Below are 15,706 nucleotides of genomic sequence, written 5' to 3'. Positions count from 1 at the left end.
TAAAATGTGTCACTTATTGTCATAGATAACATAAAGTTATTTGCCACAACGATACATTATTTACTGTAAAAAGTGTCAAAAAAATCAAGCTTTCTTGATTAATCAGTGTCAAAATATTTAGTTTGACTATTTTATTTGACTAGGAATAGAATATTAATAGAAATGTTCTGTTGGTTGTTTTTTTTTATTTACCACATATTAAACCTTTTTTCTATTTCTTATCTAGGACATTCAGCATGCAATGGAGATTCAAGGCTGTTTCTATTGATACAACAAGGCACAATAGACCCGCCCCCAAGAGCTGCTTTAGATGAATATAAATACATCTCACATTCACCTTTAACTGTCCGCAACTGCCCAACAGGCAGTTTGTGCACCCAGCTGACACTTTATAGAAGCAGAGGATGCATTAGACTCCTTTTCAAACTTATCATTGTCATTATTATAAATTCAGGTGGATTTTTCAGCAAGTATTTCTGTGCTCAAGGTTAGTAAACAGGTGTTTTTAAGATCTGCTTGGCACCAACGTGCAACGCATGACCTGCTAACATTTAACCAAGACAAAAGAAAAAAGAAAGAGTTGAAATAATATGCTGATAACTTACCTGCATGTCTAATTCTTCAAATGAAATCTCGACAATTGCACACTCTTACAAATAAAGGTTCCAAAAGAGGGATTTTGCAGCAAAGCCATGGAAAAGAAATCCTTTTTTTCCCACAAAGAGACTTTAAACTTTTTGTGGAATGTAAATGTTCTGTAAATGTTATGCAAAACCTTTATTTTTAGGAGTGCAAACAAAGCAGAGCAACTTCATGATGGACGATTCTTGAGATTCATCTCCATGTTGTCAAATTATACCTGAGAAGAGAACATTAGGAAAGATTAATATGTAATAGTAGAATGGTTATTTTAGTGTGATGCTTTAGTCAATACAATGAAAGCAGAAAATAGCCTTTAGCTAAAAATAGCAAGAGCTCACATAGTGTAGATGCTTCCTCCTCACACAATTCAGATCATCGGAAACTTCTGCCCTGCCCAGAAAGATCAAATAATTTTGCTTTAGTTATTTATTTATGTTCTTTATGAAAATTTGTTTTGATATGCATATGCAATGTTTGATGATTGCCATTGATATTTATGCAGTTTAATGGAAACCTCTATGCTGATAGATTTACAGTACCTTCACAGCACAATTTAAAAACAAGCTACCCTATGACCTTGACACTGCTAGTGGAATGGTCAAGCTCCTGTCTTGAAAGGCCACAGTCCTGCACAATTTAACTTCAACCATAACACACATCTGATTAAACTAATTTTATATCAATTTCCTCATTGTTTTAAACCTTTATGCGTTTCCGTCTTCATTTTGAACACTAAAGAGGATATTTTGAAGAATGCTGATACCTACTGACTCCCATAGTACACTTAAAAAAATTTTGGGTTCCACACAACTCCTTCATGTTATCCCAACATAAATCGATTTAATTAGCTTAATTGTTTTGACGAATTTAAGTGGATTGAACATAAAACAATTAAGAAACATTCATTCATTTATTCATGTTCTTTTCGGCTTAGTCCCTTTATTAATCTGAGGTCACCACAGCAGAATGAACCGCCAACTTATCCAGCACATGTTTTACGCAGCGGATACTCTTCCAGCTGCAACCCATCACTGGGAAACACCCATACACTTCCATTCACACACATACACTACAGACAATTTAGCTTACCCAAGTCACCTATAGCACATGTCTTTGGACTTGTGGGGGGAAACCAGAGCACCCGGAGGAAACTCACGCAAACACAGGCAGAACATGCAAACTCCACACAGAAATGCCAACTGACCCAGCCGAGGCTCGAACCAGCGACCTTCTTGCTGTGTGGCGAGTGCTACCCACTGCGCCACGTGCTGCCCAATTAAGAAACAATTGTAAAAAAAAAATAAAAAGAATTGTGTTGTTGCAACTTGTTTTAAATAAGTAGTTAAAACAAGCAGCAAACATTATTTTTTGAGTTTACAAATCAAAATATGTCAGTGGGAGCCAGTGTTCTTCAAAACATCATCCTTTTATTGTTCAACGGAAGAATCAAAAATCCTAATAGGTTTGGAACAAATCAAGGGGCGAGTAAACGATAAGAGAATTTTTAGTTTTGGCTGAACTGTCCCTTTAAGTTTTGTTTGACTCCAAGTGTGCCGGAGTAGGATTGGAGGCCTGCGGTCCCCCAGGAACAGTCTAACACCCCTGTTCTACAAGATGAGTTACAGTAACATTACAATTTTGCTTTCATCCCACAGTAGTTCCTCAATTACTGTGTTATATTTTTAGCAGAGTCTTAAGCGCTTAATTAGGAAATATTTTAATGACCAAATTCCACATCAGATTGATAGTATCTGCATCTTTCTGAACTCTTTTAGGTGGATAATGGGGGTCAAAGCAGCTCTACCGAGGTACGAGCTCTACTTGTATAATGTGGTGCTTTGTTTGGCGACGCTCTGGGCTGCCAAGTGGATATTTGATGTGTCCAGCTGTAAGTATAAATGAACACACCAAACGCTCTTCCTAAAATGGTGTTTTGTTTTGTCATATTGTTTTGCGGTAATATCCTTCTGAACTCTTTACAAATGCATCCACAACCATTTGAACATAATAATATCTCTACTGTACACTATATGAAGAAAAAGACAGCAAAGCAATCTGCTAGCCTCAGAAAGCTATGCAAAGTACGCAGCAGGGATCGAATGTCAGTATTAATATACCAAAGAATGAGAGACTGGGAGAGAGAAACAGAGAGAGAGAGAGAGGTGGATGGTATTATTGTAGGTGTATATATATATATATTTATATATATATATATATATATATATATATATATATATATATATATATATATATATATATATATATATATATATATATATATATATATATATACATATATATATATATATATACATATATATATATATGCTCTCACAATTTTACATATATGATAATTTAACAGAATAAAAGTATTTAAAAAGATTGAAAAGTACTGTATGATTGCGGGTTTATGACAAAAACAAATATAGTAACAACATTATTAAATATGAATCGTTTCATCCATATAAACATCTACCATGTTTATCAAAGATATTAGAGAATTGAATTGCTACAAGTTATTACTGTGTTTCAGGATAAAAATTATATATTTACAATTATTGATATGCAATAAAAAATGTATATGCTTTTTTATTTATATATTAATATACTGAATCTATTTAGAAAAAACATCTAAACGACTGAATACCAATTTTCCATTAAATAATATTAATACAATAATAACATTATTGAATATGCAATTTTTGGTATCTGCAAAATATATACATTTATTAATCAGTACTGTATATTAAAAAAAGATCAATAATGAACTGCTATTGAGTGAATATGTAATCATGTAATGCTTGAAAAATGAACCATAATCTGTAATGTACTCAATTACGAGTACCTAATATTAGAATTCAATTATGCAATCCATGTTAGAAATAACCCCCAGCACTTGATCAAGTTCTGAACAGAGCATTAAATGTCTCGATTATTTCTCTACATCCAGCAAATTCCAACAGAAAGAGCTTCAAGAGCAGCGTTCAGCCAGGATGGTACTACTCAGGCAGAAAAATGGTGAGAATTTTGTGTTTATAATTCATTCTTCTGGGAATGTGAACAGGGTAAAATAATAAATGTGCCACTATACTTCCCTAGATGATGCAGTACATTAAAAATCACACACAAAAGTTTTAAAGTTTTATAAAATCTTTAAAAAATATGAAATATGAAATATTGGAATGAGGCATTCTTTCATTAAACATGCTCAGGGGTGCCGCTGGAGGTGGGGGTGGGGGGTAGGAAGATTCAAAGGGTCCATACATTTATGTGAATGAATGAATGTATTGTTTTTTTGTAAAGCTGCTTCTAAACATGACATGTTCACACCTACAGTGCATCCGAAAAGTATCATAGCGTTTCACTTTTTCCACATTTTTTTTTATGTTACAGCCTTATTCCAAAATGGATTAAATTCATTTATTTCCTCAAAATTCAACACACAATACCCCATAATGACAATGTGAAAAAAGATTTTTTGAAATTGTTGCAAATTTATTAAAAATAAAAAAACCTGTAAAATCACATGTACATCAGTATTCACAACCTTTGCCGTGAAGCTCTAAATTGAGCTCAGGTACATTCTGTTTCCACTGATCATTCTTGAGATGTTTCAGCAGCTTAATTGGAGTTCACCTGTGGTCAATTCAGTTGATTAGACATGATTTGAAAAGGCATACACCTGTCTATATAGGATTCAAGGGTTGACAGTGCATGTCAAAGCATGAAGACAAAGGAATTGTCTGTAGACCTCCGAGACAGGATTGTCTTGAGGCACAAGGCTGGGGAAGGTTACAGAAAAAAATCTGCTGCTCTGAAAGTTCCAATGAGCACAGTGGCCTCTATCATCCATAAGGGGAAGATGTTTGGAACCATCAGGACTCTTCCTAAAGCTGGCCATCTAAGCTGAGGGATCAAGGGATAAGGGCCTTAATCAGGGAGGTGATCAATAACCCGACGGTCACTCTGTCTGAGCTCCAGTGATCTTCTGTGGAGAGAGGAGAACCTTACAGAAGGACAACCATCTGTGCAGCAATCCACCAATCAGGCCTGTATGGTAGAGTGGCCAGACATGAGCCACTCCCAGCCTGGAATTTTCCAAAAGGAAGGACTGAAGGATCTGAAGGTGTTACAATTGGAGAAAACCAGGCACCGCTCATCACCCGGCTAATACCATCCCATGTGAAGCATGGTGGTGGCAGCATCATGCTGTGGGGATGTTTTTCAGCAGCAGGAACTGGAAGACTAGTCGGGATAGAGGGAAAAATGAATGTAGAAATGTACATAGACATCCTAAATGAAAACCTGCTTCAGAGTACTCTTGACCTCAAACTGGTGCGACGGTTCATCTTACAGCAGAACAATGACCCAAAACAGACCGCCAAAATATCATTGGAGTGGCTTCACAACAACTCGGTGAATGTCCTTGCCACTCAGAGCAAGAGCCCAGACCTAAATCCTACATCTCTGGAGAGATCTGAAAATGGCTGTACACCGTCGCTTCCCATCCAACCTGATAGAGCTTGAGAGGTTCTGCAAAGAGGAATGGGCAAAAATTTCCAAAGACATGTGTGCCAAGCCTGTGGCATCATATTCAAAATGACTTGAGGCTGTAATTGCTGCCAAAGGTGCATCAAGTATTGAGCAAAGGCTGTGAATACTTACGTACATGTGATTTTACAGGTTTTTTAATTTTTAATAAATTTGCAACAATTTAAAAAAATCTTTCACATTATCATTATGGGGTATTGTGTGTAGAATTTTGAGGAAATAAATGAATTCAATCCATTTTGGAATAAGGCTGTAACATAAAAAACATGGTAAGAGTGAAGCGATATGAATACTTTCCGAATGTGCTGTAAATGGTTATAAGAGATGTGTTTAAGGTATTATATGCAGCATCCTTCATTTATTCTAATAGGGAAAATGTGCTTAAAGCATTATAAAGCTTATATCAGAATCAGAATAGATACTCAGTATCGGCCGATCACCATGACAAGGAATCAGTACTCTGTATCGGCTGCAAAAATCCTGATCGGAGCATCCCTACTGAAAATGTGTTTTTAAAGGGTTAAAGAAAAACTAAATGCTGAGAAAATGAGAGAAAACAGAGAAAGTGTTTCTGAATTCACATTACTAATCAAAAATCTGAAAAATCTTACAATTTATTTATAGCAGAACAAATACAAAATATATTGTGCAACATGATCTTTACTTTACTTATTTTCGAATAATTTTTGCATAAAAGAAAAAACTATATAATTCACCCATACAATTCAAAAATATGCTAAATAATACTTTTGTGGTCCAGGGTCACAAATAAAAACCTACTTTTGTCTGCAGTGTCTCACCTTAATCTAACTGAAAGAGTGAGCATTGACTGATTTATCCACTTCCCTCTTCAGGATACGGCTGATGTGGAGTGGATGATGTGGTTTTCCACGTTTCGAGAGCACATCATCTTCGCTCTCTCAGGTCATGTGATCTTTGGCAAGATCTGCTCTCTGCTGGCTCCCCAGGTTCCTCCTCAAACAAAGATCTGATACATTGATGACTAGTGATGTGATCTGTCAGGCTGATCGAGTGCTTGTGTCTGCTCCTACAGTACAGGTCTCTGGTGTTCATGGTGTATGGGGTGCTGGCGGTTTGGAGCAGTATGGGCTGGGCGTATGTGATGCTCATCCTGTCTCACTGCGTGCTGCTCTACAGCATCTCTCTAGTCAAGCTCAGGTGGCTCTGCTTCACCGCTGGACTCTCCACGCTGGCTACTTTCAAGATGGAGCCCTTCATTTCCTGGCAGGTACTGGAAATGGCACTGACAGGCAATGTGTATTATGAATTTTCACGATGATGATGACATGTAATAACTTATTGACTGTTTAACTTAATAAGTTCAAGTAACAAGATATAATTTGTGTTACTCAGTTTCACTCTCTCTCTTTAAGTGCACCCCATTTTGAAAATGAATATTTGTTTCCATTTCTGAGGGAATATGGGTCTTATATTTTGGTGCATTTTAACAAATCAGATTTATTAAAATGGATATATTTATTAAAATAATTATTTAGTCACTGAACATCATTAGAAATAGAAATAGAAAGATAATACAGATAATAAAAAAATACTAATTACAAAATTTCAATTGACAATAAACATTTTATATATATTTTTTATTTCACTTGATTTTGACTTTTTTATTTCCTATTTATTTCTTTTTCTTTTTTCTTTTATATTTTACCTTAACATATGAATTTAGGCTACTGATTTTTGTATTTTATGATGTTATCATAAGATATTTTGATAGATTAACTTTGATAGATTAACTTGATAGATTAACTTGATAGATTAACTTGATAGATTAACCAATATAATATTGTAAAGCAATATATAGTTTTATTTTACTCATTTTCAATGAGTGCTATTTTCTATGGAAAATATAAATCGAAATGAAATATTTGTGAGGTGTGTGTGTGTGTGTGTGTTTTATAAGATGCAAAATAATACTTATTACTATTATTATTAAATTGATTTGATTTTTTATGCAATTTTCATCATCATCATTTGCTATTATTATTATAATGGAATAAATAATGATGTTGATGATAAATTTTTTTATATTTAAGTATATATATATATATATATATATATATATATATATATATATATATATATATATATATATATATATATATATATATATATATATATATATATATATACATATAAAATAATTTTTGTCTTTGTTCATCATTGATATTGTAGATATTTATTAATAAATATAATAAAAAATAAAATAAATAAATAAATAATAATAATACAATTCGAAGCATTTAAATGTATGTAAAATATTAGTCCTAATTAAAAGTAATTGTTATAATAGTTTATTATTATTGCTACTGATGATGATATTTAATAACACTACTAATACTACTACTACTAATAAAAGAAATTAAGAGAAAATTAGAAAAAATGTAATAAAAAAATTAAAAAAGTTTTAATTTATTAAATAATTATAATAATCATATTATAAATATATTTGTATTAACCATTGTATTTTCATTAGTCTTTTAATAATGATATATATATTTTTGAATTATTATTGCCATTGTTGAAATTTAATAATAGTAATACAATTAAAATAATTAAAATCTAAATGTTTTAATTAATTAATTAATCAATCAACAATAATAATAGCCATCATTGTTACTACTATTGCTATTTATGATTCTGTTTAATACTACTGCTACAAGTAATATAATAAAAAAAATTATAGTCTACAGAACAAACTATCGTTATACAATAACTTGCCTAATTACCCTAACCTGCCTAATTAACCTAATTAACCTAGTTAAGCCTTTAAATGTCACTTTAAGCTAAAAAAAAATTGTCTTAAAAAAATATCTAGTCATATATTATTTACTGTCATCATGGCAAAGTTAAATAAATCAGTTATTAGAAATGAGTTATTAAAACTATTATGATTAGAAATGTGTTGAAAAATCTCTCCGTTAAACAGAAATTTAGGAAAAAATAAACGGGGCTAATAATTCAGGGGGGCTAGTAATTCTGACTTCAACTGTATATCAATATAATTTTGCAGTTCATTTGAAATGTCTCATCTTATAGGCCGGGTTTGTGACTGGTGGTTTCGAGCTGCGTCCTCTCCTGTTCTACGCTGGCTGTGGTTTCACCATCATGCGCTGTATGAGTTTTGCACTTGAAAACTGTGAAAGAAAAGATGGAAACTACAGCATCCTGGAGCTCCTCAAGTACAACTTCTACCTGCCCTTCTTTTACTTTGGGCCCATCATGACCTTCGATAAGTTCTACGTTCAGGTGTGTATCCAAATAAGCTGAACAACATGAGACTTTTAATGTTTTTTTAAATAACCGTCACTCCACCAGGCCAATAACCCAAACCTGACGAGGAAAGACGGAGAGATGTGGAACATTTCCATTCAGGCGCTGTTACATTTGGGTGTTATCATTATAGTGGCTGTTCTCCTTCACTTCATGTACATTCTGAGCATCCCGAGTGACATGAAGCTCCTCAAACACATCTCTGACTGGGCTCTTGGTGAGTATGAGTCTGTTTACATTCACCAGTGTCCAAAAGACCTGGATCTGCAAAAAGGTATCTCTTGTTTCTCTGTGCAGTTGGACTGGCCTACTTAAATCTGCTGTATGACTGGGTGAAAGCGGCTGTGATGTTTGGAGTGATAAACACAGTGTCAAAACTGGACCATCTGGAACCTCCCACACCACCCAAATGTATTACACTGCTCTATGTCTTCTCTGAGGCGTGAGTGAGACAGTTATTGTCCTCATTATTTGTTTTATTGAAGGAGGTAGTTCATATTACAGTTTAAATTAGTAACTGTTCACTCACCACAGTGCGTGCTACAATGCTATTTACCCTTCTTTGATTTACAGAGATTTTTTTTATGTTGCTCATCCGTTTAGTGACAGTAAGAATTGATGCCTGTAGCTTTAAAAGGTGACAGAATGGTCATGTATGGTGAAAAAAAAAAATCATGATAGAACATGTTACATGTTCTGATTCTGATCTGATTCTGTTAACATCATGTAGCTTATACTAGCAAAACAGCATGCTACCAGTGTGTTATATCATGAATGGTAGAAATTTGCTAACTGATATTTGAGTGTTAGCATTATACTAGCAGCGTTAAACTATATTTTTACTTCTGTTTGGAATTTGCCCTATTTTAGAGGCATGCTAAAATGAGCAAATCATTTTAGCAGAATGTTAAATTGTATAATAGATTAAATGCTAGACATACTAGCACTGTGCTTAACCCTCCTGTTAATTACAGTTCAAAATGACCCGGGCACTATTTTAAAAACAAACAATGTTTTTACATATATTTTTTTATCTTGAAGTTTGGTGACGTTACCTAAAATTAGACCAGCATTAGTGTAGCGGAGGCCAGCTAGTGGAGTACCTCTAAAAGGGTTGGGGGTGTGACGTGTCTGAAGAGTGAGGAGAGATGCGGTGGAGAAGGGTGCAGGACATATTTGAGGACTGGGTGGGAGATGCGTGACTCCCGGGAGATTATTATTCTTTTGCGGGCATCCAGGAGTCTCTATGCATTTGAGGGAGACTCCCAGATCTTCCGGGAGACTTGGGATGTCTGCCATATCATAACTGGCTTTATCACTCTGTATCCTCTGCACCAATCAGCTGGTGTGTGGTGTGAGGTCCGGTACAATTATTTAGGGTACAACGGTTGTCGTTCTGGTCAATTCTGAATAAGGATCAGTTGCTTTAACTTTTATGAATACTGTTTTGCTAAAATCTTTTTACACTTATTCAGGTACTTTTAGAACTAGAAAATATAAATATATATTGATGCAATGTTTATATGCACACTGATGAGGGAAAACCTAAACATTCACAGAGTCTGTGATGAAGATGAGGTTGTTTCTTTATGCTAAATAATTGAGGATTGAAATTAAATTTTGTTACGTTAGAACTTTAGTGAATGTATGGTGTATACAAAATTCTAGGGCAAAATAAGGGTTAAATGCATAAACAATCTGATGATCCATTTTAGAAACATGTTAGCAGTTTGCTAAATGTTAGAAACCCTCTACTAAAGAGCATATTATGAATGTGCAAAACCATGCTAGAAACATGCTGGTAATGAACTGAAACACTAAACAAAGAAATATTCAAAACAAAACAATTAAATAAGAACATAAATAAAAAATCCTCATAAAAAATCCTATTTTATTCTTAATGTAGACTATAATACTTTACTAATAGGTTATACATTTATTATGTCCACCTTTTATTTATTCCCACATGTATAATATATCTGTATTTATGCCATACACTTTACATTTATGTATTTCTTTGTTTATAATAAATAAATTGTAAAAATGTAAACAAAATTGGAAAAATATAACTAAATATGTATAGGTTAGTTGGGGTGATTACAGTTGTGTAGAGAATACAAACATCGCTAATCTAATTATAATAACATAACTATAAAATCAATTAAACTTCATCATTTATTCTAAAAATGTAACACCACATTCCTCTCTTTCCTTCAAATAGACACTTTGACCGAGGAATAAACGACTTTCTCTGCAAGTATGATTGATATTCTTACCTTTATTCTTTTTTACTCAACAACCGAAGCACCAGTATATTAACATTTAATATTCTTAATCTCCACAGATATGTTTATAATTATCTCGGCGGGAAGCATGAGAATATTCTGGATGAGCTGATAGCCTCTCTGTGCACATACGGCATCATGGCTCTCTGGCTGGGGCCAGGCTGGGTGGTTTTCATCTGGGCTTTCTTGAACTGCTTTGGCTTGAATTTTGAACTGTGGACTGTCAAGTTCTTCACCATGGAGCCTTTTATTTCTATCGAGGTAAATGGAAACTGTGCTACTACTTATCTGTCTAGTGCTCTCTCTAGTGGTTAAATGTTCAATTACTGGTGCTAAAATGTACTCCGGTGCTCTCCCTGGCGGTTAACCTGTAAATTACTTGCAGCTATTGGTAGTGGTACTAATCAGTAGGATTTTGTCACCTAGAAATGTTTTCTTCCACCCACAGATGGCGATATCAGATTCAATGTCACGCAGGATCAGGGCTGTGTTTAATACATTTAACTTTTGGACGATTGTGCTGTATAATGTTCTGGCCCTCAACAGTCTTGAATTTGCCAAACTGGTGGCTAAGAGATTGTTACTCAAAGGTAAAGTACTGAGGTGATATTATAATATTATTTTAGAATATAACCTTTGCTGCAAAAAGCCTTTGCTCCTGAAATAAATACATCAAATATGTTTAAATGTGTGTTATTTTATTCCAATATTTAATTTTATTTTGAATAAATCCTTTGATGCTGAAATAAATAAATAAATTTGTTTGAATAAATGAATTCATTCATTCATTCACTCATTCATTCATTCATTCATTCACTTTTGTTTCGGCTTAGTCCCTTAATTAATCAGGGGTTGCCACAGCGGAATGAACTGCCAACTTATCTTTTACGCAGCAACCCATCACTGGGAAACATCCATACACACTCATTCACACACAAACACTACGGACAATTTAGCTTATTCAATTCACCTATAGCGCATGTCTTTGGACTGTGGGGGAAACCGGAGCACCCGGAGGAAACCCACGTGAACACGGGGAGAACATGCATACTCCACACAGAAATGCCAACTGATCCAGCCAAGGCTCGAACCAACGACCTTCTTGCTGTGAGGTGATCATGCTACCCACTGCATCACCGTGACGTCGTCCATTTCTATTATTTTTTTATTGTTATTTTTATTATATTTATTATTAATATTTCATTTCATCATAACATTATAGATGGATGGATGGATGGATGGATGGATATATAGATAGATAGATAGATAGATAGATAGATAGATAGATAGATAGATAGATAGATAGATAGATAGATAGTTTAAAGATGTTTTAATTGATAAATTAAAAAAAAACAATTGAATATATTGTTTGGTGCTACTAAAATAAACAAAAATCAAATAAATAAATAAATATTTTGCGTTCTTTTTTCGAATATAACTCTTGGTGCTACAGTATTAAAAAATTATATGCATTTTATTGTGTTTGTTACAAACAAATAAGTATAATAACAAACAGACAGGGAATAAATATAATTATTAATTATAATAATTACATATAATAATAATTGTTAACGTTTTTAATAGCTTTTCCTGTTCTTTTTTAAATGTATACAGTAGTCAACATTTGAAGTGGATCAAGACCCTTCCATCCTAAAACTATTGTACAACACCCATTCTAGTCTTAGGACAATTTTGAAAACGTTCTTGATCTCAAAAGTTGACTGCTTTATATAACCCTTAAATCAAGCTGTATTTTGATTGCCAGGTTTCCCCTTTACCACCATCACTGTGATGTTTGTCACCTACTGCTTGATTCAGCTGATTAAGGAAAAGGAAAGAAGACAAGCTTTGATTGATGACCCTGACCCGATTCCTCCTCCTCCTCCTCCACCACCAGCCCCTGTTACTGCTCCGACCTCCACTGACCCCAGCAGCATCCAGATGGACACCACTGCTGTCCAGCCCACTGAGACGAGCAAGCACAAGGCAGAGTAGAGACGCTCACACTCTTATTAAACATCTGCAGTTTACTTACACATACCCGCTTGTTCAGTGTGATGTCAAAGTTTTCAGGTCCAGATACTATATGATATATACGCATACAGTGCAAAGTATAAACGAGTACACCCATTTTTTTTAAATGAATATTTTGATCCACTTCTTAGTGGATATAGACAATATATTTTGTTGCTTTTAAACAAACTGTTTCATTATACATTTATATTCATTAAAATAAGATGTTATTCACCTAATGTCTTTAGAAATAGAAAGATAGTACATTCAAATTCAAATGAGGCCTTACAAAGAATTACAAACTACAAAATTTCAATTAAATTGACTTTTTTTATGTTTATCTTGATTTTTCCTCTTTATTGATTTTTTATTTATTATTTTCCCCCTAAAATATTAACTTTAATATACAAATTTTTGGACCGTGATCTTAAAACCAAGTTATTTTGTTAGATTAGTTCCAGTTTGGGCTTTGGTACTGACTACACTCATGTACATGCACAAATGTATTATTGTATGGCATCCTATTGATAATATTAATTTATAAGAGAGATCTGTGGTTTATGCTGAGCACTGTATATATTTGCGCTAACATATGTTCTGAGTGTGCTGCAATACTATTGAAAATCATGATAGTAATGTTTATATCCACATACCTCAGATGCTCAAAAAGTGATTCATCTTTTATAAATCATTCAAATATTGGTGTCTGGAATGCAGCAGAGCCTAAGGAGCATCACGATTTAGTCAAAGATTTGCTGTAAAATGTGATATGACTAGTGGTCATAAACGGCTGTTAAGTTTTCTCAATTCAAAGCATAGAGGCTTGGGCCTGGAAACAATAATCCATATGCAGTATGTCACAATTCAACAAGCAACTTGGATTATGGAAAAATCCAAGTCTAGAAATATGTTGAAAAATGTTTGTATCAACCACACTGTAAGGAACAATGCTGCATTTGATAAGTTTTTACAGATTGCAGCCTCTACTGTCAATGGCTGTTTTTTTTTGTTGTTTTTTTTATTTGGCCTAGTGATAGTTTTACATGTGTTTTGCAGTTAAAACATAGAGAATGAAACTTATTACTAAACATTTTATGACTTAGATTTCATTCAAATGAAAAAGCAGAAGTGATAATTTCCTGAAAATTAAATAGCTTATTATGAACTGAGGGTCACAATGTTTTTTTGTGATATGCATTAAAAACATTTTGGTTTGCGACTTTTGTGTATATGTCTTTCTTTCAACTTGCACGTTTCCCTCATTAATTATTTAATTATTACTCTTTTGGTCACACTTTATGGTACAATTCTTGCTATTAATAAATCATTAACATTAACTATTACTGCTTTAGCTCAAAAGACTCCTAATTTTCAGCTTATTAATAGTTATAAAGGTAGTAGTTAGATTTAGGTATTACTTTAGGATATAGAATAAGATCATACAAAATATGTACTTTAAAAGTACTAATAAACAGCAAATATCACAATAATAGGCAGGTAATAAGCCACTAGTTATTAGTGAGATTGAGGAGACACAGTATGGTACAGTATGAAAAGATAAACACTTGAATCAAACATAGACTGTAAACATAAGCCTTAATGTCATAGAGAACATTCAAGACCTTTGATGTCACTAAACCCTGTTCACTCTTGGATATTTATATAAGCTGGCACAGTTTCTCCTATTTGTTCAGCCATTTGGATGTGACCATGAATGAACTACTGATATTCTCATCAGTGACTCAGAGTTTTTCTCAGAAATATAATTGGGGAAGTTGTGCTTAAGACATGCTAACCTTACTACACATATAAACGGTGAGTTTGTTGTGTGATCTATTTAAGAACACAAGTCCTCTGTATAATTCCACCAAGTTTACACTAAATGTAAAAAACCGCAATTCTTTTATATATTCCTATTCTTTTAAATATTTTAATATATAGCACAGGTAATTGTATGTTGTTTTGCTTCACTAAATGACAATGGATAAAGACCATTAAAGCATTAAACAACACGCTTGCATTTGTTATAAAAATCACTTTTGCAAAATTTGATGTAGTTACTTACACTAAAGTATATGTAGATAATTGTAGTTAATTAGTTCTTAAATGAATAGACTGTCACAAAGACACAGGTAAATCTCACGTAAATCCACCAGAGGCTGCTGTTGACTGACTAACTGACTGACTGACCCGACAACCGACCAACCCTTTCCTAAACCCAACCAGTAGTATTTTAAAAAGCACCTATTGTCCCGCCCACTCCTTTCCCTAAACCCAAAGGCAGTGTTTTGAAAAGCAATCCATAAAAAGAAAAGCCCCCTCGATTTTACTACGTTTTCAGATTTTACCATAATCTGACCCTGTTATTTACTTATTTTATTTTTTGGCTTTTGTTTTTGTCTTACCTGCTTTCTGGAACTGTTCTTCACCGTACTCAAACCCTGTCATCACAGTCAACTCTGCTCTGCATCTCAAAAGCGGAAAAGCCGTCCACATGCAGGTAATTGGTCAGCTGGATAGTGAGAAAAGAAATGGCGTCATACAATTTCGTAGCATTTGTTTTAAAGACAAAATGCAGCCATATGTAGCTTGGGCTACATAATTCGCAATTTCCAGAAACGTATAAAGGGCTACTTCTTCAGAATGAGCCTATGTTGGTTAAGAAGCAGTGTTAGAGGCAACATAGGTTCATTGTGAAAAGGTACCCCTGTAAACATATCTTATCAGTCAGTCAGTTAGTCATTCAGTCAGTCAACAGCAGCCTCTGGTGGATTTACGTGAGAACAGCAAGTTTGAATGACACTCACGGGAAAAATTAGAGATCTGAAAAAGCAAACGTAGCCGCCTCTGGTGAATTCGTGAAAACAAAAACTGCAAAAAAAACTTTCTTCCGGGTACATATTTCA

At 33.8% G+C, this 15,706-nt stretch overlaps 1 protein-coding gene across 1 annotated transcript; it reads left to right on the top strand.

Annotated features, from left to right (window-relative positions):
- Window positions 1-344: 344 nt before the first annotated feature.
- hhatlb (hedgehog acyltransferase like, b) lies at window positions 345-14,019 on the top strand. The gene is made up of 12 exons (XM_056450367.1): window positions 345-487; window positions 2,418-2,530; window positions 3,593-3,660; window positions 6,048-6,161; window positions 6,248-6,442; window positions 8,269-8,478; window positions 8,548-8,719; window positions 8,800-8,944; window positions 10,724-10,759; window positions 10,847-11,048; window positions 11,236-11,377; window positions 12,553-14,019. Exons 2-12 carry the CDS (start codon window positions 2,425-2,427, stop codon window positions 12,780-12,782), a joined length of 1,620 nt encoding a protein of 539 aa, XP_056306342.1. The 5' UTR covers window positions 345-487; window positions 2,418-2,424; the 3' UTR covers window positions 12,783-14,019.
- The last annotated feature ends 1,687 nt before the right edge of the window (window positions 14,020-15,706 follow it).

This window comes from Danio aesculapii, chromosome 24 (assembly GCF_903798145.1).
Source record: "Danio aesculapii chromosome 24, fDanAes4.1, whole genome shotgun sequence".
Lineage (NCBI taxonomy): Eukaryota > Metazoa > Chordata > Actinopteri > Cypriniformes > Danionidae > Danio > Danio aesculapii.
This window is presented reverse-complemented; position numbering and strand designations above follow the sequence as displayed.